The following is a 16161-nucleotide window of genomic DNA, read 5'->3' on the forward strand; positions in this document are numbered from 1 at the left end:
TATAGTACAAGTCTCCAGGCAGGATTTCTGGGAAGGATATTCAAGGTGGCACTCAGCTGGTATGCTCTCATGCTGTCCCCACTTCTTCTTAAGCCCAGAGATGCAGGAGCACCTAGAGGTGCTCTACATGTGGCACGTAAAGAAACGTAGACCAAGAAAACTGGAGGAGCCTGGATCTCCAATGACCTCTTTAAATGGCTGCCCCATTCAGGGACTACTTCTAGATTCAAAAGAAAAAACAAGACCCCCACCACCACCCAAGGCACTGTAAATTGGGTTTTCTGGGCTCGTGGCCAAATACAATCCCAACGTAGATACAGAAACAACTGCCTCTTAAAATAAAAGCCAAACACATATGGGCTCGATAGAGCTGGCAGTGCAATAACTTTATGTCCAAAGGACTCAAGGCCTTTTCTGAATCATCTAACTTATAACTTTAACATACCAGGAAATACATGGTCCCATAAGTATTTGTAATAACTCATGATGGCTACTTTTATCAGCCAAATAATGAAAACCTCTTAAATGCTAAAAAATTGGCCAAATAGAAAAGTGAATGTCACATAAGGATAGACAATAGAATCCAGAAATAAACCCATACATTTATGGTCATTTTTGACAAGAGAGCCAATTCAAAAGGAAAAGGATAGCCTTTTCCACAAATGTACTGTAACAAATAGCCATGTCCCAAAGAATAAAGCTGGGCCTCTACCTTACATCATATATAAAAGGAAACTCAAAAAGGATCAGAAACCCAAATGTAAGAGCTAAAGGTATAAAACACTTAGGAAATCATTACTTAGGTGTGAAATGATGTTTTGGAATATACAATAATTTTTTAATAAAAAACATTTTTTTAATGTTTATTTTTGAGAGAGAGAGAGAGACAGAGAGAGCACAATCTAGGGAGGGGAAGGAGGAGAGAGGGGGAGGGAGAGGGGAGAGAGAGAGAGAGAGAGAGAGAGAGAGAGAGAGAGAGAGAATCTAAAGCAGGCTCCAGGCTCTGAGCTGTCAGCACAGAGCCCGACCGGGGGCTTGAACCCACAAACCACAAGATCATGACCTGAGCCGGACGCTTAACCAACTGAGCCACCCAGGCGCCCCTACAATAGTTTTTTAGATATGACACCAAAAGCACAAGCCACCAAAGGAAAAAAAAAAAAAAAAGACTATAGACATAGGAGCAAGTTTCCACAAATTGTATATGTGATAAGGGTCTAGAATTCAGAATATAAAGAACTCCTGCAACTCAACAACTAAAAGATTAAAAAAAAAAAGTAAAAACGGGGCAAAGAATTTGAATAAGCATTTCTCCAAAGAAGATATACAAATGGCCAATATCTACATGAAAAGATGCTCAACATCATTAGTTATTAGAGAAATACATACCGAAACCACAATGAGATAAAACAGTACAGTTTTATGAGATACTGCTTTCATGCCTATCCGGATAGTTATAAATAAGGCACAAGTGTTGGAGAGGACATAGAGAAATTAGAACTCTTACTCCTTGCTATTGGAAATGTAAACTGGTGCAGCCACTGTGGAAAAAGTCTCCCAGTTCTTCAGAAAGCTAAACATAGTGTGATTCAGTAATCCCACTGGTAGGTATATAACCAAGAGAAATGGAAACATATATCCACACAAAAATTTGTACAGGAATGTCCCTGGCAACATTGTTCCTAACAGCCCATAAGTGGAAACAACCCAGATGTCCATAAACTGATGCATGGAAAAACAAAATGGGATATACACACGCGCACGCGCGCACACGCGCGCACACATGCACACACACACACACACGATGGACATACAGTGGAGTATTATTCAGCCATAAAAAGGAATGAAGTATTGATATAGGTTAAAATATAGATGAATCTTGAAGACATTATGCTAAGTAAAAGAAGCCAGATACAAAAGGACAAATATTGTTTGATCCCTCTTATATGAGATGCCAGGATAGGCAAATTCAGAGATTGAGAGTAGATTAGAGATTATCAGGAGCTGGATATTACAGTCACTGGTGGTTTTAAGTGTTGCTGTTTGGAGTACCGAGAAAGTTTTGGAAATAAACAGTGGTGATGGTTGCAAGTATTGTGAATGTAATCAATGCCAGTGAGCTACACACTTAAAAATGGTTGAAATGGGGCGCCTGGGTGGCTCAGTCAGTTAAGTGTCTAACTCTTGATTTCAGCTCAGGTCATGATCTCACGATTCATGGGATCGAGCCCCATGCCAGCCTCTGCGCTGGGAGCATGGCACCTGCTTGGGATTCTCTCTTCTCTCCCTCTCCTCCCCTGCTTGTACTTGCTCTCTTTCAAAATAAAGAACTAAACTTAAAGAAAATGGTTGACATGGTAACGTTATATGTTTTACCACAATAAAGAAAAAGAAAAAAGGAATGGAGTACTGTTACTGTAACATGGATGAACCTTGAAAATGTCAATTCTAAGAAGCCAGGACACAAAAGGCCACATGCTGTATGATCCCTTGTTGTGAAATATCCAGAAAAGGCAAATCCATAGACAGAAAGTACATCACTGGTTGCCAGGGAATGATGGGGTGGGGAGAGGAAAAGAATGGTTGGGGGGGTGACCACCACTGAATTGTACACTTTATTATTATTTTTTAATTATTATTTTTTAATGTTTATTTATTTTTGAGAGAGAAAGAGAGCATGAGCAGGGGAGGGGCAGAGAGAGAGCTGTCAGCACAGAGATTGACGCGGGGCTTGAACCCACAAACCATGAGATCATGACCTGAGTGGAAGTTGGACGTTTAACCGACTGAGCCACCCTGGCATGCCATGAATTGTACACTTTAAAAGAGTGAATATTAGCTCAAAAAAATTTTAAGTGAATGTCAAAGATAAGCAATAAAGTGTTTTGACATGGAATGTTAGAAATTTCTTTATTATTACCTATTCTTATTAAGCACCAGCTTAATAACACAGAAAATTTCAAATCACCCTTCGACAACCCATTCTTCTCCCCACCACCCTAATTCTTGATAAAGAGCTCTTCAAGTGAAGACATGCTCTCTTCTCTCTTCCGTATAAAACTTTATCAAATAAAGGCAAAGAACTGTGTACATCTTGCTGTAAAATGCTGCCCATGGCTGTGGGAAGTGTCTGCCCAGGCTCCTTTTACTGTCCAGGTCCTGAAAGACTCTTGTTCATGAACTGTCTCTTCACAAAGCAAGTCCACCACTAACAAGAGGAGATAAAACAGAATGGATAGTGGGTGTCAAATCACCATGCAAGTTCAAGATAAGGTCAGAATATTAATTTATGTAATAACAAAATGTAATCTTGGCCTGACATCTCTTACGTTATAAACTTCTTGAAAACACATGTAAAAAAGGTTTTTTTGACTCACAAATCAGTCAAAATTATGGTGACAAAAAAATGTAATACATTCAAGATATCTCACACAGAAAATCTGCCCTGTGGGTTTACAATGCCCTAATAGAAGAACATACAACCAAAAATGTTTATTGTATGCAATTCATTATTCACTGTGACTCACTGAACCCCTACTATGTACTAGGCACATACTCAAAGTTAAGCAGCACTGCAATGCACAGACTAAAATATTCTTGCAAGGGAAGACCTTAGTTTATTTAATAGTAGCTGCACGATAAAAGGTTATCTATCAACTAAGTAGGTAAAGAAGAGGGTCTTACCTTGCTAGGTTTATCATTCTGAGGGTCAAAAACTTTCTCACAAAGTCTCAGTCCAGTCTCTTGTCTCAGCTGCTGTAAGTAGGCCCTCATCACCTCTAAAATAAGGAGCCAGGAGAAAAATAAGAAAAATCCTGAGAATGCATCCCCAATGTGTGCTGGTTGCTGGACAGTGACCTTGGTAATACATTTCTACACATTCAGACAAGATATGAAATAGAAATGACAGTCCAGTGGTTTTATAACTATTTTGGTTCAAAGGATTCTCTACATGTTATATTTGTTGCCAAGAATCTTTTGTGAGAGTTACTGGTAAGATAGTATCTGTGCTAATGATTCTACTCTCAACCTGTACACCAATCAAGACAAAGAAAGGAGGGGGTAAATAATCAAATGGAGAAAATCTTGTGCCATAGAGAGGGAGGTGGAAACCCTGTTCTTACCATCTTCCTGTTTGTTTGCAGGTTTGGCATAAATTGCATTAAGTGGAAAACCAGGCTCTCCAGGAATGGGAAAATTAGTGATTCCCAGGGTATACATTTCTTTCTCACCTTGGCTTTTGGAATTGCACTAAAAAAAAAAAAAAAGAAAAAGAAAAAAAATTATACACACACACATATTTTACAGAGAAAAGGATAATAACATCCAATTTGTAATTTTTTAGTCTAAGTAGATGTGGCTGGGATTACTAATGTTTTTGGGTGCCCTTCTGCATTCTGGGAAGCCCCTAGGCCCCTCCCCAGAATAATGTTTTAAATGACTAAAACTACAAAATTACAAAAGAAATCATTTATAGTCAAACACAATAATTACAATATTAAAAAGCCAAATTTATGACATACTCCTACAGGCACTTCTTTATTAATGCACTGCATGACAAGATCCAGGCAGGGGCCTAATAACTAAAATATGAAGTAGTAATGAGTGAAAATAAAATTTCAAAACATCTTCAACTCTGAATATAATAGGAAAATGTTGTGATTTCTACTGAAGAAAAAGTCACAGGTACAGCTTATGCTACTGTGGGTTGTTGCCTACATTAATAATTACAGTAAATGCTAAATTTCAGTTACAAGTTAGTGAAAAGAAAGATGTAATCTTTTTCCCTCTCAAGCTCATGAACCCTTGAATTATATCCTTGGACCCCAGGTTAACAACCTCTGAGCCAAGAGTTTAAAAGGAAGATTTCTGTCTCGGGAAGATACACGCAATGCCTTAAAACACCACACCCTTATCTTCTCATTAGTCAACTAAATTATAGGTTTAGAATCCACATTCAGATTTTCCTCTTGGGTCCGGGCTCTAAGAGAAAGTACTACTTGTCCTTAAAGTCTCAACAAGTCCAGATGGCTAAGCAGGTGAACATGTGTTAGTACTGTGTTTTCCAGATAGACAATCATCCAAGCTTAATTACCTTTTGGAGTTTCTTCAGACACTCAGAAATATAGAGAGTTATATATATCAAGGTTCTATCAGCTTCATTCTGCAGGGGTGGGGCGGGGGTGGGAACACAGAAGTTAAAAACAGTCCTGATTAAAACATAACAATCACGTGCAATAAAAATTCAAGCTTTGTCTTTTGAGCATCAACTGAAAGCTGCAAGTATAGTTCCTACAGCACCAAAAGTTGCCATTCTCCAAATGCAGTCTTCTCGGGCCACTGGTGTGTCCGCTCCTAGGGAGGGAGCCGCCTGTTGCCATCCTGCGCTGTGTGGCTGTTTTTGTTCACCTTGGCTGCCCTCATCCCTGCATTCCCCTTGCCTCTCAGTCCCCGGGAAGCTGTGCCAACAGCACCTCCCTCCGTGTAGGAAGGAGAGTTACTAGAGCTGCCTGGAAAACCTGAGGTGCACCATATGGTCAGCTAATCTTTAAAGCTCTTTCACTTCAGAGTCTCTGCCGAGAACAAAAGCCTTTATGACTTTAAAGGAGGAACAGCTATTTCATGTGTGTCTTGTTTTTTTTTTTTTTTATGTTTGTTTATTTTTGAGCAAGTGAGAGAGACAGAGCACAAGCAGGGGAGGGGCAGGGAGAGAAGGAGACACAGAATCTGAAGCAGACTCTAGGCTCCAGGCTGTCAGCAGAGAGCCCGACAGGGGACTTGAACTCCGGAACTGTGAGATCATGACCTGAGCTGAAGTTGGACGCTTAACCAACTGAGTCACCCAGGCACCCCTTCATGTGTCTTGTTCTTAAAGAGTTTCATGAGCCCACCTCTTGATCTAATTAAAAGGAAAATGTGAGGATTGGATGTTGAGCAAATGTGGCACATACTTCAGGTTAAATCTGGCACAGATCTACAGTCTAAAAAAAACCAAATTACACATGTCCTTTTTTTTAGATTATATGACTCAGAAGAATGAAATGTGGCAGAATTACATTTATTTACACCTATTACAAACATAACACTTAGACCGTATATTAAATACAGAATACGTTGAGAGTATCACAGGACAGTTAGACTACAATTTCTAGACCAAGAGTCTACAAAGATTTTCACACCCTGATTCCAAAAGGTCAAAGTTTGGCAAGGAGAGGCTGAAGTTCCATATTCTAGAATGTTATCAATAAAAGTTGTTGACATTCCTGTAACTTGCTCATAGAAGGAACTCAGAAAAGTTCTTTTTTATTTTGTTTCCATCTCCCCCTCTCCTTTTCTGCCACCTTCCTTCTACCTTCCTATTGACCCCGTTCCTCACAAGAACTAAGAGCAGAAAGGAGAAAAGGGTAGTCAAGGGAAGGACCAGGATCAGTGAAGTTTCTTTATTGCTCCATTTCAGGTCCAGGACACAGAAGTATATAAAAATACCGTATCATGTAGGATTTTTTAGTTTTGGACTGGCACACAGTAGGAGATTTACTAATGCTGATAATAAATAAAAATGTCCAGATGATGGGTTGGCAGACTTCCTCTGTAAAGGACCAGATATTAAATATTTTAGGTTTTGTAGGCCAGGCTTTGTCACAACTGCGCAACCCAGCTGCTGTGGAGTGAATGCAGCCATAGACAGTATCTTAAAAAATGTACGTGGCTGTGTTCTAATAAAACTTTATTTGTAAAAAGAGGCAGGGGGCCAGATTTGGCCCTCAGGCTGTAGTTTGCTGACACATGGTACAGACTTTGGAGGAAAAATGAGAAACTAATGTTGATATAGGGTCTAATATTAGGCATTATTCTGGGTTTTTAAAGTCATACAATCTCATTCAATTTTATTTACTCCTCAGAACCCTGACTGCCAGGTAGATTATTATCCCTACCAGAAAACCAAATTAAATATTAAAAGCTCTGTACTTTACCTTAATCTCATAGTTTTTGAAGAAAACATTGGCCTTGAAGTAATAGATGGCTTCATCCACAATATCTGTGTCTTTTGCTAAGGAGGACACAAGGGGAAGAAGGCAGAGAACATTAGCCAAATGCGAAAATAACACTTAGAAAAAAAACCCCAGTTCAACGGTCAAAAGTCTTGGTGTCGAGGGGCGCCTGAGTAGCTCTGTCGGGTAAGCATGTGACATTGACTCAGGTCATGATTTCATGTTTCATGGGTTTAAACCTTGCACCTGGCTTGGTGCTGACAGCACGGAACCTGCTTGGGATATTCTCTCTCTCCCTTTCTCTCAAAACAAATAAACAAACTTAAAAATGGAGTTGAATAAAATGAGGCTGAGACATGAGGTCTTTAGAAACAATTTCTAGAAAAATCAGTATGTACATGGTTTATTATTTTTTTAAAAAAGCTTGCTATTTTTTAAAGGTTTATTTAAAACAGAGAGAGAGGGAGGGAGAGGGAGGGAGGGAGGGAGGGGCAGAGAGAGAGAGGGAGAGAGAGAGAATCTCAAGCAGCCTCTGCTGTCAGCACAGAGCCTGACCTAGGGCTTGATCTCAAGACCTGGATGCTTAACCGACTGAGCCACCCAGGCATCCCCATGGTTTATTCTTATAGTTTTATTGTTTTTATAAAAAATATACTCATTAGAAACAAATTAATCAGCACAGAAAAATATTTTACTGTCACCCTAAATCTCACTCCCTGGAAATAACTACTATTAACATTTGGTGAACATCATTCCAGACGTTTTTCTCAATGGGTTTATAAAAATAGACTGAGACACAGACTAACTTTGATAAAATGCTATTTAAAACTAAAAACTATTCAATGTAATTTCATTTGAATTTACATACTGCAGTTTCAGGGGAAAAAATCTCAATTGTCATTTAGGAACACACTGGGCTCATGTATATATCTTTCTATGAAAACGATGACTTCATATATACTTGTACAAGCTGTTTTAGGTGGTTAGAGACTGAGAAAAGCCAGAAACACTGTTGTGACAAAGACAGATCTCTTTATACAATTTCTTTGGCAGTTTTTTATTTTCCTTTTCTTATTTTAAGAAGGTCAAAATCCCAGGGTCTTGATATCCGGCAGCTGGTTGCAGAAATGCACAGACTGTTGTTATTTTTTTTTTCCCAGAGACAGTTATTTATATTTCTTGTCCATGACTGCTATCCCTCTCACACAGTAGAAATGCAAGGTAATCCTGAAGGTTGAATCCTGTGTGATTCAGCTGACTTTAATGCTGCTTGTTCCCCTGCTAAAAAATTTCAACATAATTCTAACTCTAGACTCTGTGTTCTCCCAATCTATTTTCTTATCTAGAGAAAAGGAAACTTCCTCAAAAGATTCAATATTGTTTATAAAACCAGTTAGGTCTTCTAAATGTAAAACTGTGGGGGGTGGGGAATGGGTTACAAGATTTAGAAGCATGTCTGGCACAAAAAAGTGTTCAAAAGCTATCTGTTGAATGTCAAAAAAATTTTTTTGGTTCTGAAAGAGGGGTTGGGGGAGGCCATGCACAAGCGGAGGGGAGGAGCAGAGGTAGAGAAAGAGGATCTTAAATTTAAGTAGGCTCTACCCTTGGTGAAGAGCGTGACATGGGGCTCAATCCCATGACCTGGGATCACAACCTGATCTTGAGCTGAAATCAAGAGTTGGTCGCTCAACCATCTGAGCCAGCCAGGTGCCCCATAAATAAATTAATTTGATTAATGCTACCTATTATTTAGCTCACAGCACAGGCTTGTACTCCTTCCTAATTCTCATTCAGGTCTAATCCTGTCTCCTGAGGAAGAGTATCCCTGTTTACAGAAGTCACAAAGATCTGGTTTCTAGGGGCCCCCTTCTCCCTTAAGGGCCCAGGAAATGTTGCAAAGGTGGTAACTAGATACACTCCATCCCTGGTCAATTACATTTTCTAATCTGCTACATGTATTTTGTAACCATCTGAAAAGGCTGCTTGTCAAGGAATCTGGGCCAACATTGATTCTTATTCTTTCTTTGCACTGTAATTCTTTTCTTTTATGCTATTTTTCTTCTTTTTGGTCTTTTATTTTTTCCCATCTGTTCCTTTTTCTTCATCTCAGAATCAAGTAAAAACTATGGCAACTCACCAAATTTATTGAGTTTACTGAGTTTTCCACTGGTGTTGAAAACAAAATTAAGAAGAGGTCAAGTCAAATAGTCTGGCAGAGGAATGGAGACCAGGTCAGTACAAAATTGACAGTGAAAACTATGGTGTTAGAAACCCAAAATGGAAATCACTGCAGATGCTTTCTGGGTACAGGGAAACCCTGTCTAATACAATACAAATCACACTGTTGGCAGAACATCTCAGAATGTGTCAGAAGAGTCTAAAAGAATGGGGCTTTCTAAACAGTAAGAAATGGTTCAAAAAAAGAGAAAGTGAGTACCAAGAAAGAAAGCAAAGATCTAAAATTCAGAAAAACAAGAGAAAGAATGTGCAATGTTATAGAGGGCACGTAAGATTTAAGATCGAAGTACTACTGAAAATGAAGATACTGAAGAATGAATAAAGGAAGTAGGATTGAATGGGAGAAGGGGTTAAAACGTTGTTTTTTTTTTTTTTTTTCTCCCAGCCTTAAGACAGAGGAAGGATGGGGACATGTCATTCTACAGAAATATCAGCATTAAATCACTTTGTAAGAACTGACAGTGGGATGACTGTCATCCTCTTCCCTCTCAACAAAATATCCTGGAGAACTCAGCAGCAATAATACACTTGATCTTGAAAGGCCTAGAATGCAATATCCACCAAGCATAGAGAAAATACAAGAGCAATCTGAGACCGAGGACCGAACTAAGACTTTGCCTGACTTGAAAACGTCCGAGGATTGCTAGTTGTTTCCTACTAAAATCTGAAAATAATGGAAAGAAGTTTCGACTTACTCTCTCTAGGGGCGGGTCCTTTGAACTGACTTCTGATAGGCAACAGTGCCATGTTTCCAATGAGTTTGGTATCAGGGTCCATGAGAGAAGAGTGGTAAGCCTGTTGTGGCAAGCCAGGTAAGAATACGGAAACAGAAAGAGAGCAAATGTCAGCGGGGCAGACAAGCAACATTTCTCCAGAGGAAACAAGAATAACCCACCCAAGACTAACTAGGGGAGGGGGAAAAAGGGATGGCAGCAGCAATGGTCTGGAGCTGGCTCTTACTGGCTCATGAAAACGGGATGTTATACATTTTGAGGAATTTTGACAAATTTGGAAGTAAGCTGGTTGTTAAACACAGCCGTTACTAAAAATTATATAAATTTGCAACTAAGTTATAGTAAAAACAAAGGTAATAAGTACTCAAAATTCATTACTTTCTATTTTTAAAAATTATTTCACTATGGTCTATGGTCTTAAGGTTATTTATAACTTTTCTATCTTTGCAGTATAAATACTATGTAATGGTGTGCTATTGGGCATCTTCCAAGTTCATGTTCAGTGACATCACATTTGTAACCGGTGGAAGTCTTTATGCTACAAAGATAGGCAAACACGAAAAAATCAGGGGTACGCCCCCCCCTTCCCCAAGCTATTGTTAAACCAGAACCCAAGCAGTGGCTTTTCAGTTCTGCCACTTCCTGGCTGTGTGTTTGACCAAGACATCACTTTTCTTCTCTTAGCCTATTTCCGAATTTATAAAATGAAGAGTTATCTACTGCCTTCAGCGGGTAGGTGTGGGTTAAAGAAGCAGGGGAAACCACACTTAGGAACGCAATTTGTACGCTGATTCCGAGTTCTGCTTTTTACAAGATGTCTGTCTTTCGGTAACTCAAGAAGGGCCCCATTCATATATTCACTCATTCACCGAATGATAACCAAACACCTTCTATGTGCAAGGCATGGTGATAAAATGGTAAGAAAGACCAGTGTGATCTCTGTCCTTGAAGAACTTTCAGCCCAATGGGGGACAGGGAAGTCCAGGAACGAGCACAGGACTTTAAAGTCCTAGCTTAAAATCTAGCTTTACCATCAGTACACAACCTTGGGTAAGTTACTTAACTTCTCTGAGCCTCAATTTCCTCGTCTGCAAAATGGGAACAATGGGTTACTGTGAGGATTAAATGGGATAATTTACGTGCAGTGTGTAGCTCAGGGCCTGCCTGGCACACATCAGGAATCAAATGGTAGCTACAAGATTCATTAAAAATGTAACTGTGGCTGGCTCTTTTTTGTCACAGGTATGCTTCATCTAAAGCAGCCTCCACCCTCACCTCCACCAGCTGTCTTGTTACCCATCGATTTCCTTCATCGCGTTTGTCACTAAAACCGTCTTCTCTATTTACATTTACATGTTTATCTGTCTCCCCATTAGACTGTGACCTCGAGTGTAGGGGTTTGTTGGCCTTATTTACAGCTGTTAACAGTGCTTGGCAAGCAGCAGATGCTCAGTAATTTTTTTGTGTGAGTAATCACGTTATTGAACCTCCTTTTCCTCACCCGCAAAATGGAGACCATGATGGCGATAAATTTGCCCCACAAGACGGGCTGTCAGCAATGAAGGACAACCAGCCTATCAATTTTACTCCTACCCCGAGGCACACGAAAATAGAAACATCTGGTAACCAGGCGCCGACCCAGCGTCTGCTCTGGCGGCCCTACACCCAGCAGCCAAGTGTGGCCACCACGGCCGGAGCGACAGAGGGGGAGTCCGGGAAGTGGGGTATGACAGTGACAAGCAGCGGGAGTGATCCGCCCCCGGGGGCTGAAGAGGAAGTGGGCCTGTGGGGGGTAGAAAAAGAGAAACCAGACCCTAGACTTGACAATTGGGGGAGAAAAAAAGAAAAAAAAAAAAAAAAAAAGCACAGCCGTTGGCTTCTCGGCTCTAGTGAAGCTTTGGGGATCCTGCCGGAGTCCGGGGACACAGGAAGAACGAGAGAAGGGGTCGGCACTGGAACGAAAGGGGCGAAAGGGGCCGGGGCAGCCTCCTCTACACGCTCGGGGTCTCTGGCCCACTCTGCCGCGGCCCCGTCCCCGCTGGCCGACCCAATCCTACAGCGACAGGCCCCCTCTCCTCGCCTCTCCCCTTCTCAGGGCCCGCTTCCTCTCTGCCCTCCTCGGCCCGCTTCTCTCAGCTCACGCACGACTTCTCGCCGCTCTCCCCAGTTCTCGCCATCTCTCCACACCGCGACTTCGCCCCCTTACCGGCATCTTGGCGGCACCCGGTTTCAAGCTAGACCAGGAGGTTGGGGTTAGAGCGCTACGCTTCCGGTCCGGCGGCCCGGGCGGGGTAGGCGGAAGTGAGCCGGAAGGGGAGGGTGAGGGGAGGACGCGGCACTTCCGGTCTTGCTATCCCTCAGCTGAGGCGGCCGAGGCTCCGCAGGGAGGAAGGGACACCAGAGGGCACCCGAGCACTAGGCAGGGGCTCTGAATGCCGCGCATGTGCGTAAAGTGTGCGCGAAATGGAGCTGGGTCTTGGGTTACAGAATCCTAAGGATCAATCCCCTAAAAACTTTGCTTTTCCTCAAAGGTCGTTTCAGTGAAGCGTTCCCTAGATCACACTATTTTAATTTTTTTAATGTTTATTTTTGAGAGAGAGCGCAAGTGGCGTAGGGGCGGGGGGGGGGGGGGGTGGTACAGAGGATCTGTATTGACTGTGCTGACGGCAGCGAACCCCATGGGGGGCTTGAACTCAGGAACCCCACGAGATCATGACCTGAGCCCAAGTCGGATGCTCAAGGGACCGAGCCCAAGGGTCACACTATTTTAAGTTCGACCCCAATCCACTCCGCTGTGTCATCCTTATTTCTTTTAGCCACAGTTAGATTCTTTGGTTCTTTAGTTTACTTTTGGTATTTATTTCCCCATCCATGTGGACGTCAAAAAGGCAGAGATTCTGTCCATTTCGTACACCATTGTATCCTCTGCGCCTATAATAGTGATGTACATGGCAGGCATCAAGAAATATTTGTTGAGTGAATGAACCCAACTGGTCCTAACAGTGGAGAAAGGAGAGCACTCAGAGATGGGATTTATGCACTACCCTACTCCAATTTGTGTGTAAAAACTGCGAAAATGGACTCTGGGTTTGAATCCTAGCTCCAGCATTTACTAGCGGTGTAATTTTGGGCAAGTTAATTAACCTCTCTGTGCCTCAGTTTCCTCCCCCAAACTGGAGATAATATACTTACCTCATTGTTTTGTGAGGATGAAATGAATTACATGTAAAGTGTGTAGAACTTAAATGCCTGGAACATACTAAAAGCTCAGTTGTTTTTTTTTTTGTTTTGTTTTTTGTTTTACCTATTACTAGAAAGCACCTCATGTGTTAGTTTGCAAACTGGCCCTTGTATACAGGAGGCAAGAAGACTGAAAAGGAAGGCCAATCCAGATATATAGGTGGTGGTTCTAATGAGCGAGGAAACTTACTTGTAAGGGTTATCTTTGGTGAGGCAAGAGTAGATGTCCCCACCTACATGCCAGACTAAGTTCGTGTAGAGGTCATAATTGGGTTCAGTCACATCCAGATGGGCTCAACACCTTATTCTCAAGACCATGTCCTTGGAACATCTCCCACAGCGAGGGTGGGAGGGATGAGGAACCTTGGACTGCCTGAGTCCAGTTTAAGGGTCAACCAGTGGTCACATCCTCTTGATTATCTTCTCCAACATCACCTCAAGTGCCACCTTATTGCTGCCTCAGGCTGTTTCTCCTGCCAGCCCCTCAGACTGGAACACTCTGCCCCATGTTCCCACAAATGATTTCTTACTCAGGTTTCTGGCCAAATAGCACCATTTAGGAGCATTCACCAACAATGAGCCCAAAGTAGCCCCTTACTCGCTCTCCACTTCATTACTGTTTTCATTTCTTCCCATTCCTTATCAAGGTTTCCTTGTTTGTGGTCTCAAGGGCCCAGCGTGTCAACTCCATGAGACTAAGGCCTTGTCTGCTCTGAGTGCTCCCATTTTTTATCCCCAGTGCCTGGCACCCACCAGTAAATTTTTCCACAGAATCATGTCAGGATCTTCAGCAAGATAATGAAATCCTTGAGGACTGGAATGGACATAGTCATCTTTAAAACCCATGTCTCGAGGGGAAGGAAATTCAATCTGGCCCTTCACTTCTTGCCTAGAGGCACATTCCAGACTCCAGAAGCCAAACCAGGGCAAAATAGTTCAAGGAGCAATGAGGGCAAATGAAGTTGCCTTTCCTTTCTTCCATGGCAATAAAATGTCTAAGAATTTGCAACATGGGGAGACCAGAGTGTTTTTACCCTTTCATACTCAGGGCCACAGGGAGAGTCCCCAAGCAGGACAGCACATTCCCATGATGCCCATTCATGTTCTCGCCTTATTGCCCTCCCATGACAATAGCTCACACCAATGCACCATGATGCAAATACCTGACTTGTACTCATAGCCTAAGCCCCCAGACACAAGTTACCACTGGAAGCTACAGCTTCTCAGTTTGCAAGTCTTTAGTTAAAATGGACCAAATGTGACACTACAGGTGTCTCTCCTGCTATCAAGGCCTAAGAGTGATTAAAATTTAACTGGAGTTGCGGGTTAAAGGGCTTAATTTGTATTGCTAGAAGATCCAGGACCAAATGACCAATGAAGCCTGGGCCCGTTATGAGGATATGAAAGTGAAAGAAACTATAAAATGTTTCTTTTTTACCTTTTTATTTAAAAACAAATTTTTTTTTTACGTTTATTTATTTTTGAGACAGAGAGAGAGCATGAACGGGGGAGGGTCAGAGAGCTAGGGAGACACAGAATCCGAAACAGGCTCCAGGCTCTGAGCTGTCAGCACAGAGCCCGATGCAGGGCTCGAACTCACAGACTGTGAGATCATGACCTGAGCCGAAGTCGGTCACCCAACCGACTGAGCCACCCAGGCGCCCCCTTTTTTACCTTTTTAAAAAAGACTTGAGAGAGAGCGCACACATGCAAGAGAGAGCAGGGTAAGGGCAGAGGGAGAGAGGGAGAGACAGACTCCCAAGCAGGCTTTGTGCTGTCAGTGCAGAGCCTGACACGGGCTCCAACTCATGAACTATGACATTGTGACCTGAGCCAAGATCAAGAGTTGGACACTTAATTAACTGGGCCACCCAGGCACCCCAAGACTATGTAAGATATTTCTTAGCACAATGCCTGGCAGAACTCGGTGGGCTTTAGCAGGGCCTGGCCCACGGTAGATACTAGAAAAATATCTGTTGACTGACTAGCCAGCCATTCTCCATGCTTTCATACCCAACCCCACTGAACTTAAAAACACTGAAAAGAAACAATTCGACCAATGTGCACATTAGTTAAAAGAAAAAACTTTACGTCTTTTGCATTTTTGTGTGCATGTTACTCCAGGAAAGTATACATTTTTAAATGCTCAGAGACTAAAAACTGCATTTTTGGGGTGCCTGGGTGGCTCAGTTGGTTAAGTGTCTTGACTCTTGATTTCAGCTCAGGTCATGATCTTGCGGTTGAGTCTGAGCCCCGGATCAGGCTCTGCACTGACAGTGCGGAGCCTGCTTGGGATTCTTTCTCTCCCCTCTCTGCTCCTACCCTGCTTGCTCTCTCCCTCTTATAAAATGAAATATGAAATGAAATGAAATGAAATGAAATGAAATGAAATGAAATGAAATGAAATGAAAAAGTAAAAACTGCATTTAAAAAAAAAATTTTTTTTTTAATGTTTATTTATTTTTGAGACAGAGAGAGACAGAGCATGAACTGGGGAGGGTCAGAGAGAGGGAGACACAGAATCTGAAACAGGCTCCAGGCTCTGAGCTGTCAGCACAGAGCCCGACGCGGGGCTCGAACTCACGGACCACGAGATCATGACCTGAGCCGGTCGGCCGCTTAACCAACTGAGCCACCCAGGCGCCCCAAAACTGCATTTTTAAAGAAATCACTGACTATGTTTTGATGACTGGGCAAATTTATTCATTTAAAAATTTGCCCTGGCTGAGTATTTCATTTTTTTTTATTTTAGAGAGAGAGAGAGAGAGAGAGAGAGAGAGAGAATGAGAGAGAGCGCACATGTGAGTTGGGGAGGGGTAGAGGGAGAGAGAGAATCTCAAGCAGGTTCCACGCTCGGCATGGAGCCTGATGCCTGACGTGGGGCTCAATCCCATGACCCTGGGTTCCTGACTTTTGTTTTGATCCTGGTATCAGAACCCAGGTGCCCCTGGCTGAGT

The 16161-nt window shown here is 42.2% G+C and overlaps 1 protein-coding gene across 1 annotated transcript; it reads right to left on the reverse strand.

Moving 5' to 3' along the window:
* Positions 1 to 2898: 2898 nt before the first annotated feature.
* ARPC3 (actin related protein 2/3 complex subunit 3) lies at positions 2899 to 12301 on the reverse strand. The gene is made up of 7 exons (XM_053902012.1): positions 12171 to 12301; positions 9926 to 10025; positions 6975 to 7051; positions 5096 to 5164; positions 4125 to 4251; positions 3685 to 3779; positions 2899 to 3208 (listed from the first exon to the last, which is right to left on the reverse strand). The coding sequence occupies exons 1-7, from the start codon at positions 12174 to 12176 to the stop codon at positions 3146 to 3148; spliced, it is 537 nt and encodes a 178-aa protein (XP_053757987.1). The 5' UTR covers positions 12177 to 12301; the 3' UTR covers positions 2899 to 3145.
* Positions 12302 to 16161: the final 3860 nt, after the last annotated feature.

Source organism: Panthera pardus, unplaced genomic scaffold, assembly GCF_024362965.1.
Source record: "Panthera pardus isolate Hobbes unplaced genomic scaffold, ASM2436296v1 HiC_scaffold_15, whole genome shotgun sequence".
Taxonomy (NCBI): domain Eukaryota; kingdom Metazoa; phylum Chordata; class Mammalia; order Carnivora; family Felidae; genus Panthera; species Panthera pardus.

Coding starts and splice junctions, on each gene's coding strand:
- ARPC3 (XM_053902012.1), bottom strand. Junction 4,252..5,095: donor GTCTGAAGAAACTCCAAAAG/GTAATTAAGCTT, acceptor TTTTTTTTTTAG/TGCAATTCCAAAAGCCAAGG. Junction 3,209..3,684: donor AGAATGATAAACCTAGCAAG/GTAAGACCCTCT, acceptor TCCTCTTGTTAG/TGGTGGACTTGCTTTGTGAA.